Raw genomic sequence first — 21,719 nt, 5'->3', positions numbered from 1 at the left:
CTTTTTCGTGTCGCTAGCCTAACAATTCCTTACCCCTTCCTTTGCATTGGGTGGTTTTCCCTAGCTCTCCCTGCGCCAGGGACGCCAATCTCTTTTGACCGGCATCCTATGGGGAGTTCTTTTGGTGTCTAGGGGATGCTTCCCCACTCCCTGGCCACCGCTAATTGATTACCACCACTTTGCAACCCCTTAGCAACTGGAGTGTAACCTAGTATTCTCCCCACGTTTGGTAGTCGTTCTCCCATGATTGACACCCTGTGGAGGGGGGGGGGTTGCTATCGGCATCCAGGGGGTGTCCCCCACCCATCTGGCTGCTGCCGTAGGTTCCCTCCACTTGACTATTCCCTACCCTTTCCCTAGCATCAGACGCGTGACTGAGTTTCTCCCTGCCCAGGGACGTCGTTCTCTTAAGACCGACACCCCGTGGAGAGTTAGTTCGGTGTCCAGTTAGAATTATCCACCTTACTGGCCTCCGTCTCGGTGTCCGCTCTTCTGCTAGCAGTTATTGTCCTTGTTTTTTCCCTGTTCGATTTAACTAGAACATCGACCATATACCCTGGGAATCTATCTTGACTTTGGCCAGATCTTACCTCCGCCGAGTTTGTCGGGTCTCCCGTTACCCTTTTTAATGTAACCACTCCGGTGGGTATGGTGTGTGGTTGGACGGTGCTCACCCCGCCGCCACCATAAGTATGGTGTAACTCAATTCCCCCGCCATCAAAGCGGAGTTTTATAATTAATGTATCATAACCATTGTTTTTTGGCAAGTACTCGTTGTTAACCATTCCGTACTGTGTATTTACCATACCTCTACCGGACTGTGTCCGGCGGTATCTATGCAATCTGTTATTTTGTTTATGACACATGATCATAGGTTAAGGTTTTCTAGTAGCACCGGAATTACTCCGGCGGTCCTTAACATTTTCACTCATGTATCTTGTATATCATCCCCCTAATACCGGAATTAACTCCGGCGGGGTCTGACCGGACCATTTGCATGCTCCGTTAGTCATTTTAAATTAAGACTCACCTCCGGCGTGCCTTAATTAGCATACTCATGTATCATCTGTCCACTTACAGATGGTACGTTGTCAGGAGCATGGGTGCACGGCGGTCCTCCAGCAGCCCTGTGGACACGAAGTGTGTCGGTCTCACTCCGGCTGCGCGGTCCGAGTCGGGGACCTGATCGTCTGGCACCCTGACGGCTGTGAGGTGTGCTACGCTCTTTACGAGCGAGTGTTGGACGAGTCGGTAAGCTACATGTCCACTAATCGTTATTCTCCCTTGATTTTGTGGCCTTTATTGATATATATATGACAGTTGGAGATTTCGTTAGTGAGCACTCCTTTCAGGCCGACCGCAGCTCCCACGACTCTTCGCTGTCGACCCTCAAGACCTGGGTCGGTGGTTTCGGGAGGAACGTCGCGTCGGGGAAGCCCTACGTTCTTTCAGAGGAGATCTGCAATCTCCTCTACCTCGGCGCCCGGATCTCAGCGGCCGTCCCGGCGGAAGTAGCCGCCCCCTTGATCGCTGGGATCCGTGAGATGACGGAGCCCTCCCATGAAGAAGAAGCCATCTGCGGAGAGGTAGCGGAGGAGGTTGCTGCAATCAACATCAACCTCGAGCCGATGAGCGTTGACCGGGACCACCAGGTTGCAGGTAAGGGGGTAAGTGAGGCAGACTGTTCTGATCCTCTTTTTAGCTCTCCTTCCTCTTCTGTTTCTTCCTTCAGAGGATTTGAGAAATCCTCTTACCTTGAGGACAGGTCAAGGTCTACTGTCCCCAAGGTAAAGTCTGTGAAAACCAAGACCTTATCAAAGTCCTTCAGACCCCAGAGGCCTCACCCCGGAGCTCCCTCGAAGTCGTCACGGGCCCCTAGCCCCGTGCCGTCTACGAGCAAGGCTCCCCCCTCTGGAAAGGGATCAAGATCTAGGCAAAGTAAGGCGAGTCCCCCTCGTCCTGACTTTGACCCTGAGGCGTTCGCGGAACTTCTTATGAAGAAGTTCGATAAGAGGGTGGAGGCCAGAATTAGCGAACTCTCCTCCCAGTTGGCTTTGGGCCTGAAGTCTTCTGGCGAGTCGGTGAAATCCCTGGCAGAGAAGGTACAGAACCAGGTGAGCTTGCTCTCTGGGTTTATGCGCGCCGGAGCAGCGGCTCAATCTTACGCTGTTCCGGACGCTTCTGGTCTTCCTCCCTTTGATAAGGGAAACCCTTGGCGCCTGGCTCTTCATGCTCCTCAGCATGAAGATACCCTCACCATTGAAGGACTGGGTACTCGCAGGTTGGAGGAGTTGGAGTTCTTCCCACCTGACCTAGTGCCTCCCTACCCAGGCTATGCCAGGCTTACCGAGGAAGCCTGGATAAGATCGGATAAGGTCCCGAAGGAGACCGTCATCTTTCCGAGGGACCAGGCACAATCCACCCTGTTGCGCACGCTCACAGAGTGGGAGGCTGAGAACACGAAATTCACCCCTGTCAACGGGACGTTTACGATGTTCTCGGTGAGGGATGCTATCCCCACCCCCTGCACGACTAAGGTAGCTCTGCTTACCAATCAGGCAGGCATCGAGGGTAAGCCCCTTCCACAACTCCGGGAGACAGATCCCACCTCTCTCGTCTTCCCCGGAGATTCTGATTTTTGGAAGGGAGCTCCGGCCACTTTCACGGTGGGTAGGCTCGACCCTGACTGCGCTTCTTCCTCTTTCAGCGAGCAGCTTCCCAAAAATCCCGGAAGCTCTTCTGAAGGCCGAATCGGAAGCCAAGAGCAGGCTGAGTCGGTCCCTGCATTCCCTGACTTTGGCGGAGGCAACTTCGGTTGTCCACAACGAAGAAGCCCTCTTCCAGGTCCTTACCAAATCCCTACTGGCGGGATTCCAACAGGACCTGTACGACTTCATAGTGGCTCGTATGAATTGCAGAAAACATATCTTTGCGGCAGCCACTATAAGGCATGAGCCCAATAGGCTCATGAAGAGCTCTGTTTGGGGGGCTAATCTCTTCCCGCAGGAAGAGGTAAACACAGTCCTGGCAGAGGCAACCAGGGCAAACCAAAGCCTCCGCTCACGCTGGGGTCTCCCATACAAGCGGAAGCCAACGGAGTCCGCCGGACCTCATCCCAGACCCGGGAAGAGGTTCAAAAAGTTTAAAAGACCACATACCCAGACTGTGCTGCAGGCTGTTCCGGTCTCAGGCCGGTCAGCCTTCAACCTCTAAAGCACAGCCTCAGCAACAGTATGTGCTGGTACAGCCAGCCCAACACACGCTCGCTTCTCCTACTAATGTGACATCTCCGGCTTTCAACGCTTCATTTGAAAGCCAAGGGGCATTTCGGGCATTCAACCGAAATGCCAGGGGAAGTAGAGCCAGAGGCTCTTTTAGAGGCAAATCTGCATCTCGTTCCATCTCCCGAGGGAGGGGAGGCCGAGGTAGCAGAGGAGGTAGATCATCCCCCGCCCAGTGAGGCTCCTCAGGTAGGCGGGAGGTTGTATCTCTTTCGGTACCAATGGACCTTCAGTTCGTGGGCCCACAGCATAGTCTCCAAGGGTCTGGGATGGAGCTGGAGCAGGGGCCCTCCTCCGCTAGTCAGATTCCATCAGTCACCGTCCAAAGCCCTCCAGGACTTTGTGAAGGACCTGCTCCAAAAGAGGGCTATAAAGAAAGCGAGGCACCTGAAGTTTCAGGGCAGACTGTTCAGCATTCCAAAGAAAGGCTCCAGTCAGCAAAGAGTAATCCTAGACTTGTCTCGTCTCAATTTATACATTCAATGCGACAAATTTCGCATGCTTACAATCTCGCAGGTTCGGACCCTACTTCCCCGTGGAGCCGTAACCACCTCTATAGATCTTTCAGACGCCTGTTATCACGTCCCGGTTGCGAGAAGATTCTCTCCTTATCTGGGGTTCAGACTAGGAAAGCAAGCTTACTCGTTCAGAGTCATGCCATTCGGGCTCAACATAGCCCCCAGAATTTTCACCAAACTGGCAGATACAGTAGTCCAACAACTACGGTCACAGGGGATCATGCTGGCCGCATACCTGGACGATTGGATAATCTGGGCATCCAACGTCAGCGAATGTCGGAAAGCAACAGCCATAGTAATTGGTTTTCTGGAATCTCTAGGCTTCCAAATAAACAGGTAGAAATCCCGCCTAGTTCCAGAGACCCGCTTTCAGTGGTTGGGAATCCAGTGGGACCTGGACTCACACAAACTGTCTCTTTCGCCAGTCAAACGGAGAGAGATAGCCAAAGCAACCAGGTAATTCCTCAAGAACAGGAAAGCTTCCCGCCGTACCCAAGAAAGGGTCTTAGGTTCCCTTCAGTTTGCTTCGGTAATGGATCTGCTCCTGAAAGCCAAACTGAAAGACATAAACAGAGTGTGGCGGAGATATGCCAACAACAGATTCAGAGACAAGGTGTCCCTAATTCCGCCAGTGTTGAGAAAGAGACTCCGGCCCTGGACAACAGTCAAGTGCTTGTCAAAATCAGTACCGCTCCAATTCCCCCCTCCGGCATTGGTGATTCACACGGATGCTTCTCTGAGCGGGTGGGGAGGATATTCTCAACACAAAAAAGTGCAGGGAATGTGGTCCACTATGTTCCGTCAGTTCCATAACATTCTCGAAGCAATGGCAGTCTTTCTAACCCTAAAGAAACTGCGTCCAACCAGACTAATCCATATCAGGCTGGTTTTGGACGGTGCAGTAGTGGTGCATTGCATAAACAGAGGAGGCTCCAAGTCGAGCCGGATCAACCTAGTAATATTCTCCCTTGCAAACAAGCACTGGTGGCATTTGTCAGCTACCCATCTGGCAGGAGTCCAGAATGTCATTGCAGATTCTCTGTCCAGAACAACTCCGCTGGAGTCGGAACGGTCCCTGGACAAAACATCATTCGAGTGGATTTGCAGTCAGGTCCCAGGTCTCCAGGTAGATCTGTTTGCCACAGAAAGCAACCACAAACTTCCATGTTATGTGGCCCCCAACCTGGACCCTCTGGCTCACTCCACAGATGCGATGTCGATAGATTGGAACATGTGGCAGAGGATCTACCTGTTTCCTCCAGTAAACTTGATGAAAGTTTTACACAAGCTCAGGACATTCAAAGGTCATGTGGCTCTGGTAGCACCCAACTGGCCGAAGAGCAACTGGTTTCTTCTTCTTCTAGAGCTGAAACTCCGGTGCATACAAATCCCCAGACCAAAATTGACACAAATAGTACAAACTCGGACTGTGTCAGCTTCAAGAATTCAAAATGCCCTGGCTTTATGGATTTCATGAAATTCGCAGCTCAGAAAGATGCTAATATTGACCCTGTTAATACACTGTTCTTAGAATCAGACAAAATGGAATCTACCCTCAGACAATACGACTCGGCAGTCAAGAAATTAGCATTATTCCTGAAAGAATCTGAGGCTAAAGAAATGACCACGAACCTTGCAATTTCATTCTTCAGGTCATTATTTGAAAAAGGTCTAGCCTCTAGTACTATTACTACAGCCAAATCAGCTTTAAGAAAGATATTTTTACATGGCTTTAATATTAACTTAACAGACTCATATTTTTCATCAATTCCTAGAGCATGCGCTCGTTTAAGACCAGCAACCCGCCCACACACGGTTTCCTGGTTCTTAAATGACGTTCTTAAATTAGCATCAGATACTGATAATCAAAAATGTTCATTCTCAAGTCTGTTAAGGAAGACTTTATTCTTAATTAGCTTAGCTTCAGGTGCTAGAATTTCTGAGCTGTCCGCTCTCTCTAGAGAACCGAACATGTCGATTTCCTCCCGTCAGGAGAAGTTCTGTTAGCCCTGGATCTCAAGTTTCTTGCTAAGAATGAAGATCCACAAGATAGATGGTCCCCTTGGAAGGTTATCCCCCTTCCACAAGACCTGTCATTATGCCAGTCACTGCTTTAAAGGCTTATTTAGACAGAACCTCTAATATAACATCAGGCCCTCTTTTTCTTAGGGAAGGTGGAGGAACTATTTCATTGAAGGCCATCAGACAAATCTTGTACTTTATTAAACAAGCTAACCCAGATTCAGTTCCAAAGCTTCATGATATCAGGGCGGTGGCCACCTCCACTAATTATTTCCATTATATGAATTTTGACGATCTCAAAAAATATACGGGTTGGAAATCACCTTCAGTGTTCAAACGCCACTACCTCAAATCTCTAGAGGCCCTAAAATTTTCCACTGTGGTGGCAGGAAGCATTGTCCCTTCCTCTGGTGATCACACTATGCATTCCTAACTATTCTGTCACTCTCCTCTCGCCTACCTGCCTTGTTTACTCCCCTTACCGTCTTCCTTGGGTCAGGCATGCTTCACAGCCTGACTCCTGACCATGTTACATATTGTCTGTTGTCCCTTTTTGTTAGTGATTAAGTCATTTATAATCATGTTCTAAATTATGGTATAACATGTTTGCTTTGGGGCATGGATCCCCTGACTTGTTGTTCTCATGTTTTTTAATAGAGATTTTTTCTGCTTGGGTAATTAAAACTCAGTTTTACTCATGGTTTTATTTCTCTCCATCACAGTAGTTTTCAAAGGGCTTCACCAAGCTGGTATGTTTAATTCTCTGCTATGATTTCACCGGGTGACACAGGTCAAAGCCCAGAAAAGGGATTTTGACAAAGGAAAAATCTATTTCTGGGGGAAGACCTGTGTCACCCGGTGACCCACCGCTATTCCTCCTTTTCCCCCCCTGGGTAACATACCAAGCTTGGGGGGGGGTGCTAACCTGGAATGCCAATATGGCGGCTGAGTTGTTGGTAGTCGGGGAGCTGGTGCGGGCTTTGTAACGGCACATCGCTTTTGGGGATTTTGAGATTGGAAATCTCTACAGGGCAGAGGCCGGTGGTAGTGACAACACTCACCCTGTCCTATATACGACTCCATTTTATGGAGCTCGCACTGGGGGTAGTAACCCCAGCGTTGCATTTAGCTTTTCTCTGGTATGTTGAGCAATAAATTTACCTAGAAATATGTGCTAGATGGTAATTTCACCGGGTGACACAGGTCTTCCCCCAGAAATAGATTTTTCCTTTGTCAAAATCCCTTTTCTCTACTTATTTTTGCATTTTTTTTATTTCTTGACTTAAATTTACAGTAAAATAACCACAATATGGAAATCGACATGCTATATACAATACCAATATACTGTACAGACATATGCCAATGAATAGCAATCTTCATCATTCACATATACAAATCTTATAAGAGAAATAATTTACGAGTCACTATTTTCACAAATAGTAAAAATAAAATTAATGTTTTATTTCCTCAGAATATCCTAACAAGGTGCCTATTCACAAATTAAAAACATTTAAGTACCTGTATATGGTAAAATTTCCCTCAAGCACGTCATGTAATGTCACAGTGTATTTCATGATTCACGTAACACTCGGCCTCAGTACATTTCCGAGTACAATTTTTTGTGCATTAATTGGAGCAAAGAAGAGATGTATTATAAGAGAACTAGTATATGACAACTACACTATATTCACTAAGAGAACTGAGACAAAGGAAAACTGAACAAAAGGCAAGAATCTCCATTGGAGAAATGTCACGAATGTCAATCACCCTAGATGAAACCAAGCAGGGAGCACATTTCTTTTCATCTGATTATTTAGTAAATTTCAAGGAATGTTTCTTATATGAAGAAATACTTTTACTGTACGGCAAAAATCAACTTCCTAAAAGCAATTTTTTCTTTTGCCATTTTCTCAAAAAGTAAAGGAACATATCCTGATGAAGACAAACAAATTCAATGAAACTTTCACAGCATGTGGTATAACTATACATGTCTTTAATTTGGTGCAAAGAAATTTTTTAGAGCAACATCAGTACTTTTTCAACTTAATTTTATAAACTAGGTCAAATTCTGCAATTTCTTTACATGTACTTTCAGTACTTTACCGTATTACTTGTTTTGTAAGTGGTAAAAATAATTTTATGCAAATACCTTCCACCATAAGGTACAATGCTCACCCACTATATAACAGGGCCTTATGGCAACGGGAGCTGGAAGACTGACACTTGATACAGTATCTGTAATTGTCCCCAACCTCCCAAACACTTTGGATCAAATAAGAACCAACTGCAAAGCCTGAGCTGTTTTGGGTGAATTTCCTTGATGGTACTTATTCTCCAACATGGAAACCACCTCATGAGGGTATCCAAGTCCCCAAGTTCCACACTGATGAAGCCCCCATCCCTCTGAAACCTCTAAAAGGAAGGCTCATATTGAGGAGAGGAAACCTAGAGGGTAACATCACCAACTCCTCTCACTAACTCTACCTGGCAATTTGCACTAGGACTGACTCTTGACTACTAGAACAAAAGAGCAACTAGAGCTGTGCTGCTGTTGAAAGGTAAATGTGTGATGTGAGGAATACCGCCATTTTTCATAGAAAAATACAAAGTGTAAGAACAATCCATGTAGATCTCTGGCAGAGACAGGAGGGTCTTTGACACTGGATGTGCTGTTGGGAGGAATGAGGTGGTCAAGTATCACTAAGATAACAGTTGAAGAGGAAACAATTAGCTAGCAAACAGTAAGGAAAGAGCTGGAGGTGGGACAAGAGTGCCCAAAAGGATGACTAAAGATGCAGAATACCAGCTTGACTCAGGAGATCCTCACCTACTGGAAACAAACGGAGAGCAGCAACACAATTCATAGGTATGCTTGGTTGATCAAGGGTGCTAGCATGCAAGTGTCTTCTAGGGAATGAAAGCCAAGTATCTGGAGACAATGTTGCCTCTTGAAAAGATATTAAGATAAACTTAAGCAAGGGACTAACATGAAAAGCAGGGGCCACGCCACTTAGCAGGGAAATATATTGCAAACAAGGACTGGCAATCGAAGTTGCATGGTCTTGAGATAATGAACCTGAACTGAACTGAATACAGAATTTAGTCCAAAGGACCAAGCACTGGGACCTATGAGGTCATTCAGCGTTGAAAAGGAAATTGACAGTAAAAGGTTTGAAAGGTGTAATAGGAGAAAACCTCGCAGTTGCACTATGAATCATTAGGAGCAGGTGGAAATTAAGAAGGGAGAGAGAGAATATGAAACAAGGTACAGTAAGAGGAATGAAAGGAGTTGCAGCTAAGGGCCGAAGGCACGCTGTAAAGGACCTGAAGTAATGCCTACAGTGCACCGTGTGAGATGCACAAGGCACTATTCCCCTACACGAAGCAAACTTGAAGGGCATAGTCAAGGAGACCAGTACAGATGATGGTATCAGGGCAGCTGTGAATGCCAAAGCATAAGGGTACATCAATGCAAACACTGCAGCAGTCTACGAAGACAATGTACTGGAAGAAGTCAAGTACACAGAGCCCATTGCATATAATGGAGGTGTGGGATACAGGGATACACTGCATCCAATTAAACACGAGCAGCTGATACACAAAGGCCAAAGAGTACTAGGAAACAGTCAGGTATACAAAGGGAGTCATGCACAGCAGCAAACATAGCAAAAACCATTGCACATACGTGGGCAGTAATGTAAACTGGTTTCAGATCACAGAGGAAAGAGATGGTTGCCACTCAGCAGACATCACTGCAGCAGTAGCAGACAGACATGGGTACTGTACCCATTGTTTAAAGCATGAGATTGAGAGGCTGTGACAAACTCATCCATGAACAAATAAACCACAGTGAAGAACTGGTCCTAGAACAGATGCAACTTTATGCTTTAGCAAGTCAGGAAATGGCTGTCAACTGAATGGTCAATCTCCAATGAAGACAGATGGAGTGGTGAAGCACAGGTGGTGATATGAGAAGAGGAGGAAGCAAATATGCCAACCACTGGGACAACTAAGGCCATTCAGTGCTTAGGATCTAATATTATAAATCTAGCTAAAATTCACACAAAACTATAAATTAAGATAAAACTCTTAAAAAATATATACAGGCAGTCCATGCTTACTGGCAGCATTGGTTAATAGTGTTTCGGTTTTAAGGCGCTTGGCTGATGATGTAAACTATAGAAGGATGAATAAATTTGTTTGTATTTAGCATTTCCCAACGTTTTGTGAGAGAGAGAGAGAGAGAGAGAGAGAGAGAGAGAGAGAGAGAGAGAGAGAGAGAGAGAGAGAGAGAGAGAGAGAGAGAGTAATTGTCGTTAGTGAGTGCTTCGGTTGTTGGAAGAGGGATGAGGGTCTTTAGTTCGAGTTGTTTACGGTGCTGTCTGTCTGTGCAAATGTCGAGGGAGTTTTTTTTTCGGTTTTGAGTGAGTCTTGAGCTGAGTTCTGTGCAAGGCGGACATTGATGGTGGATTACTGTATGCTTCATGAGTCGTGTGTTTTCCGTTGGATGTCATTGTTGTCTGTGCATGTGTCTCTTCCTTTTTGCTCGTTTTTTTTTGGGTTGAAAGTCTGTTTTCGGTTTTGTTTGTGTAATTTTGTCTACTGTGTTGGCGACCGTGGACACGTCATCCATCTCCCAGCAACCGAGGATCATAGTGAGTATTGTATGTGGTTATATGTTCGGTGTATCTGTGTTGTGTATTGTTTTTTGTGTTTTTAAATCCCGCCACATAATATTTGGCGTCCAATGTGGGGCAGCTGGTATTGCAGCTGCAATTGAGATTGGTGGCTGGTAGTGTGACTGAAAAGAAGGATGGAAGAGGAACTGGTGAGGTTGAGAGAGGAGAATACGTGGTTGAGGGGTGAGAAAGAGAGATTGAGGAGTCAGTTGGAGGAGATGGGGGGAATGCTAAGAAGTGCAAAAGAAGAAATGAAAGGGGAGATGAAAGAGTCAGAAGAGAGAATGGATGAGAGGGTGGATAAAAAGTTGGAGGGAATGATGAAAGGTGTGGAAGAAATGGTGAAAGGTATGTTCAAGGGTGTTTTTGGAGAAGGGGCTGTTGGAGGCAGGTTCTCTGGAACGTGTGAAGGGGCAAGAGAGAAAGAAAAGGAGGAAGAAGTGAATGGAAGCGTGAGTGATGAAAGAGATATGGGAATAGGAAGTAAGAAACGAGGGAATGAGAGGCAGGGTAAGGAAAAGGGAATGAAAAGCAAGGGAAGGAACAGAGGAAAGTAAGGATAAGTCAGGGGAAGAGAAAGGGAAGAAGGGAAAGGGAAAGGAAACTGGTAAGAAGGGTAAGGAAGTGGGAAAGGCAGGAAAGAAGGGAGAGGGTGAAGGCAGTAGTGATAGTGAGGTGGATGGAGGCGAGTGGATAAAAGTGGATAAAAAGAGGGGGAAGAAGAGTGTAATGAGTAAGATGAATGTAAGTGCGGAAGTGGACTCTTTGTATTTGGAAGAGGGTGTATTTGGAAGAGGGTATGAAAGGACAGAGTGAAAGTAGCGAAAGTGAGAGTGAAAGTGAGAAAGAAGTGAGAAAGGCTATGTATGTGAGGGAGGTACCCCAGTGTGAAAGGTATAATGAGTATGGAAGTAGGGATGTGCATGATTTCTTTAGGGAGTATGAAAGGTTGTCAGGATAAGTATGGGGAAAGTAAGAGAGTGTGGGCACGAGAATTAGGAGAATATTTGACTGGGTTTTTGCTTGATATGTATAGCGTTATTATGAGTGTGGGTGATGTTGAGTATGACAAGGTGAAAGCTAGACTAGTTGAGCAAGCGAGGCGTACGAAAGCGAGTGTTAAGTATAAGAGGAAGAATGAATTTGATGAGGCAAGAATGAAAGCTGGGGAAACCTTGTCACTGTATGCTTGTAGGCTGGAGACGTTGGCAAGGAAGAAGTTTGGGGATGATGGGATAGATGAATGTAAGGAGTTAGTACGGAAGTTGTTAGGGACAGTGCCAGATGGAGTTAGAGAATTTGTGAACTTGAAGCGGAAGGAGAAAAAAAGATGGAAGGAGAAAAAAAGGTGGACGAATGAAAGGTTGACTTGGGGAGAAATTTTGGAAATTGTAGAAGATTATGAGCTTGACAGGGTTATAAAAGAGAGCAGAAGTGTAAGTGTAAGGGCTGGGGTAGATGAGAGTGTGCCAGAGTTTGGAAGCTTTAGGGATGCAGTGTTGAGGGGCCCAATGAGAATGGCCGATAGTGTAATAGATAGGAGTGTAAGAGCAAGTAATGTGGAGGTGCCAGTGAGGATGAATGGTGGGTTTGTAAGGGAACAACGGGTTGGATGGGTTAGGGATAGTACAGTAGTGTACAAAGGGGAAGGTCGGTGAGTGGAAGTCGAGCGAAGTGTTTTAGATGTGGAAAGGAAGGACATACAAAGAATGAGTGTAGGTGGGCTTTAGGAGCGTGTTTCGGGTGTGGGCAATTGGGACATTTGGTAAGGGAGTGTACGAAAGATAGGGGGGTTAAATGCTACAGGTGCGGACAGTTGGGTCATATTGCTAATAGTTGTAGGGGTACCCGAGTGAATGTAATATGTGGCAACTGTGGTAAGAATGGGCATTATGCGAGAATGTGTTCAGAACCGAGAGCGAAGTGTGTCGAATGTGGAATGGAAGGGCATGTATCAAGTGTATGTAGACGAAAGAGGTGGAGTGTGACAGCGAATTCGGGAAACTGAGTGTGAAGGGGGTTCAAATGGGTGGATCCTCCAGGATGCAAGCGGTGCGTGTGATGCATGTACGTGAGGGGTTGTTGCATGAGGATCAGCAATTTGTTTTGATAGAGTATGGTAGGAAATGTAAGAAAGGGAAGAACGTAAGTAAACTGAATGGTCGTAAGTTGTGTGATAGGGGTGTGAGTGCCAAAGTGAAAATGAGTGATAAAGCGTGTAATACAGATGAAAGGGATGGTATGAATAGAACGTATAGCATATGCGGGTTTGATATAACTTAGTTGACTGAACGTGTAGGGGTAAGTGAAAGGTTGGAGGTGAGCGAAAGTGTAAGAGTAAGAGAGCGTAGCAGTGATAGACGAGTGATTGAAAGCATGAATGAATCGTTGCAAGAATTGGAAAGGTCAATGAGCGAATGGGATGGGTTAGTTGAGGAATTGGAGGTATTTGGGAACGAGTTAGAGGGTATAGATGAGACTGTGGATGAAATTGAGAGTGGTAATAGTGAAGAAGATAGCGTGAATCAGAGAGAATGGAGGAGAAAATGTAAATCTGAATGTTGCTGGAAGAGAGAGCGAGTCTGAGAGAATGATTGCGTGCCCGCGAACGCGCGTTCTAAAGGACCTGCTAGTGGGCATCCATGGGTGTTACGTAAGGCGATTTGAATGCAGTGGTGAAAGGTGTTGGTTGGGAAATGCTAAAGAGAGGGAGAGAATTATAGAGGATGAATAAATTTGTTTGTATTTAGCATTTCCCAAGAGTAGAGAGTAGTGAGAGAGAGAGAGAGAGAGAGAGAGAGAGAGAGAGAGAGAGAGAGAGAGTGAGAGAGAGAGAGTGAGAGAGAGAGAGAGAGAGAGAGAGAGAGAGAGAGAGAGAGAGAGAGTAGAGAGTGTCGAGAGAGAGAGTAGAGAGAGAGAGAGTGAGTGAGAGAGAGAGAGAGAGTGTAATTGTCGTTAGTGAGTGTTGTTGGAAGAGGGATGAGGGTCTTTAGTTTGAGTTGTTTACGGTGCTGTCTGTCTGTGCAAATGTCGAGGGAGTTTTTTTTCGGTTTTGAGTGAGTCTTGAGCTGAGTTCTGTGCAAGGTGGACATTGATGGTGGATTATTGTATGCTTCATGAGTTGTGTGTTTTCCGTTGGAAGTCATTGTTGTCTGTGCATGTCTCTCTTCCTTTTTGCTCGTTTTTTTTGGGTTGAAAGTCTGTTTTTGGTTTTGTTTGTGTAATTTTGTCTACTGTGTTGGCGACCGTGGACACGTCATCCATCTCCCAGCAACCGAGGATCATAGTGAGTATTGTATGTGGTTATATGTTCAGTGTATCTGTGTTGTGTATTGTTTTTGTTTTTTAAATCCCGCCACAAAACCATAATTTCAGTGATGGCAAGCTGTTTATTGGTGTCAGTAAGCAGTTTATCGGTGTCAGTAAGAGGCTGCAGTCCATCGTCGTTGCCTCGTTGGTAAGCAGTTCATTGGTGCTTACATCATAAATGCCATTTATTACCATAAAGACACCAATAAACCGCTTAAGGCCACCGATAAATTGCTTACCGACGCCGAAAATCACCAACACCAATAAACTGCTTACCGACACCGAAAATAGCTTACTGCCACCAAAAACCCTGGTTAACAAAGTCTTAAGCCATGTGTCCTAACACTGAAACGCCATTAACCGACACCGCCGATATATGAGGCTTTCCTGTAATGGGATAAAAGTACTAAAAGTAGAGTTAGTTTCAGTCACATTCAACTAGTAGATCCTCAAAATGCAATACTCTCAAATTTCTGACATTAATTGATTTGATATTACTGGATTGTGTCAATTTATTCCTGGGGAAATCATTTGCATAACCTTTTGCAGAACCAAGTTTAGAAGTTGGGCTGTGGCTATCAGGTGAAGGATTAATGGTGGATCAGAAGGAACAGGGAAAACAGGGGGAATAGGAGAAGTACCTGGAGGGTTAGTTAACCCTTAAATGCCGAGCCTCTATTTACAAAAGTGTCTGCCGTATGCCAGCGGGGTTTGGGAGTTAACGCCAAAGCAGAATGAAAGTTTTTTCAAAAAACCACAGCACGCTTACTTTTTAAGATTAAGAGTTCATTTTTGGCTCCTTTTTTTCTCATTGCCTGAAGTTTAGTATGCAACCATCAGAAATGAAAAAAATATCATATATAAATATTGGAATATATGATGGCGCAAAAAAAATTTCATATATAATTGTATACAAATCGTGCTGTGAACTAAACGGTTAAAGCTAATGAGCTTTTTTTTTGTTGTATTGTATACTAAATTGCGATGATTTTGGTATATAAATTGTAAAACGATCAAAGAAACAGAAAATATCAAAATGATGCATGAATTCGTAATGCACGGACGTAAAAAAAAGTTTTTTCAAAAATTCACCATAAATCGAAGTATTGTGCTAGAGACTTCTTGTTTGTTGCAAAATGAAGGTAAATGATTGAATATTACTAGAATGTAAGAGTTTTAGCTTACAATTGCATTTTTCGACCATTTCGGTCGAGTCAAAGTTGACTGAAGGTTGAAATTTTGGCACATCGTGATTTATATGAAAATATGTCAAAATTGATAAAAGCTACAACCATGAGTTATTTTTTGTTGTATTCTACATGAAATTGAGCACATTTTCATATATAAAACGTTATGTAACAGATATATAAAACGTTATGTAACGGCTAAAATAAAATGGTGCAAAAATTACAACAAACTGACTAAAGAATTTCTGAGATTTTCAGCAGAGTTAGCGCGCACGGACGTAAGGAAAAAGTTTTTTCAAAAATTCACCATAAATCAAAATATTGCGCTAGAGACTTCTCGTTTATTGCAAAATGAAGATAAATGATTTAATATTACTAGAATGTAAGAGTTTTAGCTTACAATTGCATTTTTCGACCATTTCAGTCGAGTCAAAGTTGACCGAAGGTTGAAATTTTGGCACATCGTGATTTATATGAAAATATGTCAAAATTGATAAAAGCTACAACCATGAGTTACTTTTTGTTGTATTCTACATGAAATTGCACACATTTTCATATATAAAACTTCATGTAACGGCTAATATAAAACTGTGCAAAAATTACGACAAAGTGACTAAAGAATTTCCGAGATTGTAAGAGCCTGACGCCGTCTCTTCCAAACACGTGTGTTCGTGTGTTCGTCATCCATCGGAGTGGCGAGGCGTTTGGCGTCTTCACAAACAGAAACATACACACAGTTTGATACACAGGATTTGTTGGAACATCATGAGTACATGATTAGAATGCTTGCATGGCAATGCAAGTAGTGGTGATTGTACATACATCAAGACAACAATGGTTAGGGAGAAACAGACGGAAATATTGTATGGTTGAAATCACGTTCCTTTAGAGAAAAAAAACAAGATGCTCTTGTTGTCTTGTCCACTCCGATGGACGACGAACACACAAACACACGTGTTTGGAGGAGACGGCGTCAGGCTCTTACAAGATTTTCAGCAGAGTTAGCGCGGACGTAAGGAAAGTTTTTTCAAAAATTCACCATAAAACGAAATATTGTGCTAGAGACTTCCAATTTGTTGCAAAATGAAGGTATATTATTGAATATTACTAGAATGTAAGAGTTTTAGCTTACAATTGCATTTTTCTACCATTTCGGTCGAGTCAAAGTTGACCAAAGGTTGAAATTTTTGGCACTTATTGTGATTTATATGAAAATGTCAAAATTGATAAAAGCTACAACCATGAATTACTTTTTGTTGTATTTTACATAAAATTGTGCACATTTTCATATATAAAACTTTATGTAACGGCTAATACAAAACAGTGCAAAAATTACCACAAAGTGACTAAAGAATTTCAGAGATTTTTCAGCAGTTAGCGTGGACGTAAGGAAAGTTTTCAAAAATTCACCATAAATCGAAATATTGTGCTAGAGACTTCTCGTTTGTTGCAAAATGAAGGTAAATGATTGAATATTACTAGAATGTAAGTGTTTTAGCATACAATTCATTTTTCTACCATTTCAGTCAAGTCAAAGTTGACCGAAGGTTGAAATTTTGGCACTTATTGTGATTTATATGAAAATATGTCAAGATTGATAAAAGCTACAACCATGAGTTATTCTTTGTTGTATTCTACATGAAATTGAGCACATTTTCATATATAAAACTTTATGAAAAGGCTAATAGAAAACGGTGCAAAAATTACGACAAAGTGACTAAAGAATTTCTGAGATTGTCAGCAGAGTTAGCTGATGCTTTCTTTTGGGATAAGAAAAATTCGTGCATGCGCAGCTGGATCATGCTTGTAAAGAAAACAACAGCATGATCCATGAACTCCCAGCATCCCTCAAGGCGCAATTTAAAATTGTTTGCAAACGAGGCCTATAAGTATTTTTCTGCAAATATTTAAATAAACTTTTTGTAGTCAACGTATTTTACGTCCACTTGGCACCCGACAGACAACTTTTGTCGACATAAAATACGTCCAGTCAGCATTAAAGGGTTAAGTCAAAAATCCATTTTTCCTTTAGTTGTAGCCATACTCATAGAATTCGATAATTGGGAGTGCATGGAAGAAGAGACTATGGCCTCCCAATGCCTTGAGAGGAAATGTAAAAGTCCCCATAAGACCAGGAAGGCCCAACTATGGTCATTTACATATGCAGGACTTCAGAACCAAGCTAAAGACTTTGACAACCCTGCATATTTTATCCTCTTGAGTTTTGTCCCATTCAGAATGGGGCTGGCATAGTCACCCTGCATGTGTACTGGAAGAGGAGAATATGAGTCAGCAACTTGTCACTTCCCTACATTGCATATCCACCAGCCATTGAGCTTTTGGTCCTCGCAGTGAGTAGGGACCTTGCAGTATATTCCACCACTCAGTTGGTTTCAAATACAATGCCAAAGCAGCACCAAGTTACTAGAACCTCTCTAAAAAGCAAGAGAGAAAACTTATAAGTGTATTATCTGGATAGGCAATACAGAAGGCTAGGGTAAGTAGGTCCACTAACATAATAGGATGGGAGATTACCTATTACCTATAAACTACCTACATTAAATCAGAGTGTCACATTAAAAGGTACAGACATTTTATTAATGTCGCTCCCAGGCTGCCAACGAAAGAGGGAAAATTTATAAAGTAAAAGGGATACAGTTCTAAACATTTAGTTGAACCCACAGCAAAGACAGTAGGTACAATAGTGCATTCAATCTTGACAGCAGGTCCTCAAGCCCCTAACCTTGACAAGGAGTTGGGATCAGGGGGCAGGCAACCAAGGATACCAAAGATTTCTTCTAATTTCTTTCACTGGAAGTTCTTGACAAGAAGCAGCTAAACTGAAGGTATAGACCTCCCTGGGTGAGACAAAATGAATATTACTAACCCCAACATACAGAACATGACAAAAGAGGGCCTTGTTGAAGGTTGAAGTACATGACCTATTACTCAGCATTCTTTACTTAATTACGCCGAGGGCTAGCTTATGGTGAAATAAACCCTGAACACTAGGGCAAATGTAAGGAAGAATACAAATAAACAAACATTATCTTAACACTACAAAGACATATATGAGCAACTGAAAGTAACTGTTACAGTGAACTGGCAAAAACACATATTTAATAACTAATGGGTAACCATACAAACCCTGATAGGGAAAATAAAACATTCTTATTCCTATATCTGGTGTGATAACCTGAAGTAAAACTGAACAAATTAGGCAAAAATAACTACTGAGAGAGAGAGAGAGAGAGAGAGAGAGAGAGAGAGAGAGAGAGAGAGAGAGAGAGAGAGAGAGAGAGAGAACAAGTAGTCCCCGGTTAACGGCGATCCGGTTTTACAATGCTTGTCTAGCGACAAAAATCGGCAATTTTTGGCACCAAAAATCACTGATTTCCACTTATCGGCGCTGATAAACAGAAGCACCAAAAACCAAAAATCGGTGCTTTTTAGTGCCGATAAGCCCGAAAATCGTCGATTTTTAGTTATCGGCAATTTTTGGTTATTGTCACACCCTCAGAACGGAACCCGCGCCCATAACCGGGACTGCCTGTACAGGTGCTAATATTAACACTGTGGTGGCGACAAAGCCACTAACCTAAGGAGTTTATATTACAGAAAAATGCACTAAAAAACAAGCACAAGACATCAAATTGAAGCAAAATGAATGAACACAGGCAAGAAAGGAATGCAACACAAATGATATGGAGTCATACAAAGGAATGACACCACCTCCAGGCCAGCGGAGTGTGAGCTATGCATGTGCAGTGGGACCTCTCTCTTTTCTAGATCTCTCATATTGGTGTGCGTGAATCTGTTTGCATAAAGTGAGACTATTTAATGGTTCATGGGTTCTCTCAAACAGTGATATTCAAAAGCAAGCTAGTTTTATTCACTATTCATTCCTAGCTATTAAATAAATTGAGCAAACAATTTACTTTTCTAAAGCAGAGTTAGATGTATGAGTACTTCAACAGTCATCACAACTTTACATGATAATTAAGGTCTAGACCTAATGATTACATGTATGCCAAACTTCTTTCAAGCTATCACATTTGATGCATACAAGATAATTAAATGGAGGTTCTACAGTCAACACCTCCCCTTATTTTCTAATATGTTATGCTTATAGCCTCTGGCAAATTGACAAAATCCTTCCTGAACAAAACTACCACATTCACATACAAGGCATGCAGAACTTTTGTCAGCTGTATTTCTAACATCCCTGCTAGGCAATCCTGCCAGAACCTCAAGGCCAACTGTTCATGTCATCATTGTACTGTAAAGCAATGGAATTTTTTTTATTATAGCATTTCTACTTCCCAACATTACCACTTGGAAAATAACTGATGCAATGTGCATAAGCTGTAATGTATTTATCAATAACATTTAGGGGACAGCCGTGTTTTGGGTTCCAGATTATGTTGGATTTCAGAACAGAAGCTTGCTCCATAAATGCACTAACACATTTCAGCAAAAATATACAGTATTGTAAAACAAAATATGAAGCATTAAAAGAACTGTAATTAAAACATATTTACTGTACTTGTGTATCATCCAATCTTGTGCATGAGACCCTTAAAATATATGTATTGTGCAAGTTTCATTTCTGGTAGAATAACCTAGGCTATGCTTAATGTGAGAGTTTCATTTCAGTAGATGATTCTCAGCTAGGCTTCCGATGCCTGTCTTGGCAGATTCCACTACTGTATATATTCATATTACATCAAAGTTAGCTTTTGACTAATAGGCCGAGCCCTGTCCTGGCAGATTCCACTACTGTATATATTCATATTACATCAAAGTTAGCTTTTGACTAATAGGCCGAGAAGCTCAAGTCCACTAGGCTAAATGTGAATTGTCATACACTCTACCATGCTTACCAAACTTGTCGCTTGTCTAATAATTCATTACTATTTCTTATTAGTTGCAAACACAGAATTTCATATTAAACACAACCGAAATGAGAAACCGCTGTTCAGCAGCATTATTTACAGTAACTATTGAATGTTAGAGTTGTATTAAGTTGCCAACTCGTTAAAACTTTCTAATTTTCAATGGTGACATAAGTTGAAAAACATTTTTATTCATCCTTCACACAATGAAGGTGGTGGTCTTAAGAAAGTATACCGCTAAATTTAAGCTGCAGGTTATAGCTGCAGCTGGAAAAAAAAGGATAATGTGCAGGCTGACATTGGCAAAATCACACCTTCCTTCATTTAAAATTACAATAATTTGCATTTTTATACAATTTTTTTAAAAATTACAAGAGAAATTTACCCACATATGTTTTATCTAGCAACTAAGGGTAATGTGGGTGTCAGTAGTACTCAACCAACTGAGAATTTGACTGTAAATATTACCAGAATGCAGATGAGGCATGATCCCAATGGTTATTTATTCAATAATACGAAGATTATACTTGCAGTATACTGCAACTGAATACTTTAATGAAGTTTTAGTAAAATCATTATTTTGAATTGAAAAAAAATCCAATTGAAGGAGGAAATTTAACTTTCAGATAAAAAATAAAAGAAATCTATACTAACCAAGAATACCAAGTCTAAACTGTGGAATAACTAACACCACATCATTATACATTATTGGCAGAGGAGAATATTCACTGGCAGCACCCGTCAAGAAGTCTCCACCATGGAGCAATACCATCACTGGGTATGCCTTTTGACCTGTCTAAAAACAAAAGAAGCTTATCCTTTCATTCCAACAATTTTTTTAATACAAACATCACAACATTCAAAAGCAAATAAAAATGAGCTTAATTACTGGTATTACATCTAACCATAGCAGGTACTGTAACAAAAGAGCCTTCCCCTCAGCTCAAGCTGAATTGCTTCCAGCACTCAGCTTTGGTCTCTCACTTAGCTACCTAATTTCCACTAACGTAGTTTTTCATTTCTTATTCAAGAATAGCTCCTTCAGGCAAGCCCTACAAGAGACAAAATGCAACTCAGTGGCCTCGAAGGTACTTAATGATATAACTTATCCACATTACCAGCACAGTGAGTACACACATGCACCACATTCCACACGTTTATTACAGAAACACAATCATCACCCCTTAAGTTTTCTCTAAACTAACATGGTATAGGCTGCATCTCTCATGGAATACATGAGCTGTTAACTTAATTTTCTAACTGCATAATTACCACCATAACACATTTTCATCCAAGATAAGGACATCCCATCTTTATACCAAATACATCAAATTATCCATATTTCTTGAATAGCTAATGACATGGAGCATCCAACAAAACCACAGTTCATGGGCTTTCAAATCATACATCCTCTAGCAAACAAAAATTAACTTCCTTTAGTACTGTATTAAACTGAAATGTTAAAATTTATTCATATACTTGATTGTGGATCACCCCATTTTCCTACTTAGTATTCAGTCTAATTTCTGTCATACCTCTGTCAGCTTCATAAGAGAACAGAACTGATTTACTTACAGACAAGCCATTTATGATCAAGACAAAACCTAAATAATGGTTATCAAATCTGGGGACCCCTTAGGATATGCTGCACAATTCATTCATGCAATATTAGAAGGAAAAATGTCTTAAAATATAAAACTATTTTTTTCATAGTAGCCCAGCAGTTAATACTGTGCAACATCTGAAGTCCCAAATGACCAAACACACACACTCTTTTTCGAACTGGAGTGATGCCAAGCATACACCCTGCAGGCTGAACAGTATGTAT

The 21,719-nt window shown here is 42.4% G+C and overlaps 1 protein-coding gene across 3 annotated transcripts in view; it reads right to left on the bottom strand.

Annotated features, from left to right (window-relative positions):
• Window positions 1-21,719, bottom strand: part of LOC136841655 (juvenile hormone esterase-like) — a 302,032-nt gene that overhangs the window by 221,955 nt on the left and 58,358 nt on the right. For all 3 annotated transcript variants that reach the window (XM_067108801.1, XM_067108803.1, XM_067108802.1), the window contains exon 4: window positions 20,546-20,687. In XM_067108801.1, coding sequence (XP_066964902.1) covers window positions 20,546-20,687 — 142 coding nt within the window. The remainder of the gene's footprint in view (window positions 1-20,545; window positions 20,688-21,719) is intronic.

This window comes from Macrobrachium rosenbergii, chromosome 9 (genome assembly GCF_040412425.1).
Source record: "Macrobrachium rosenbergii isolate ZJJX-2024 chromosome 9, ASM4041242v1, whole genome shotgun sequence".
NCBI classification, from domain to species: domain Eukaryota; kingdom Metazoa; phylum Arthropoda; class Malacostraca; order Decapoda; family Palaemonidae; genus Macrobrachium; species Macrobrachium rosenbergii.
This window is presented reverse-complemented; position numbering and strand designations above follow the sequence as displayed.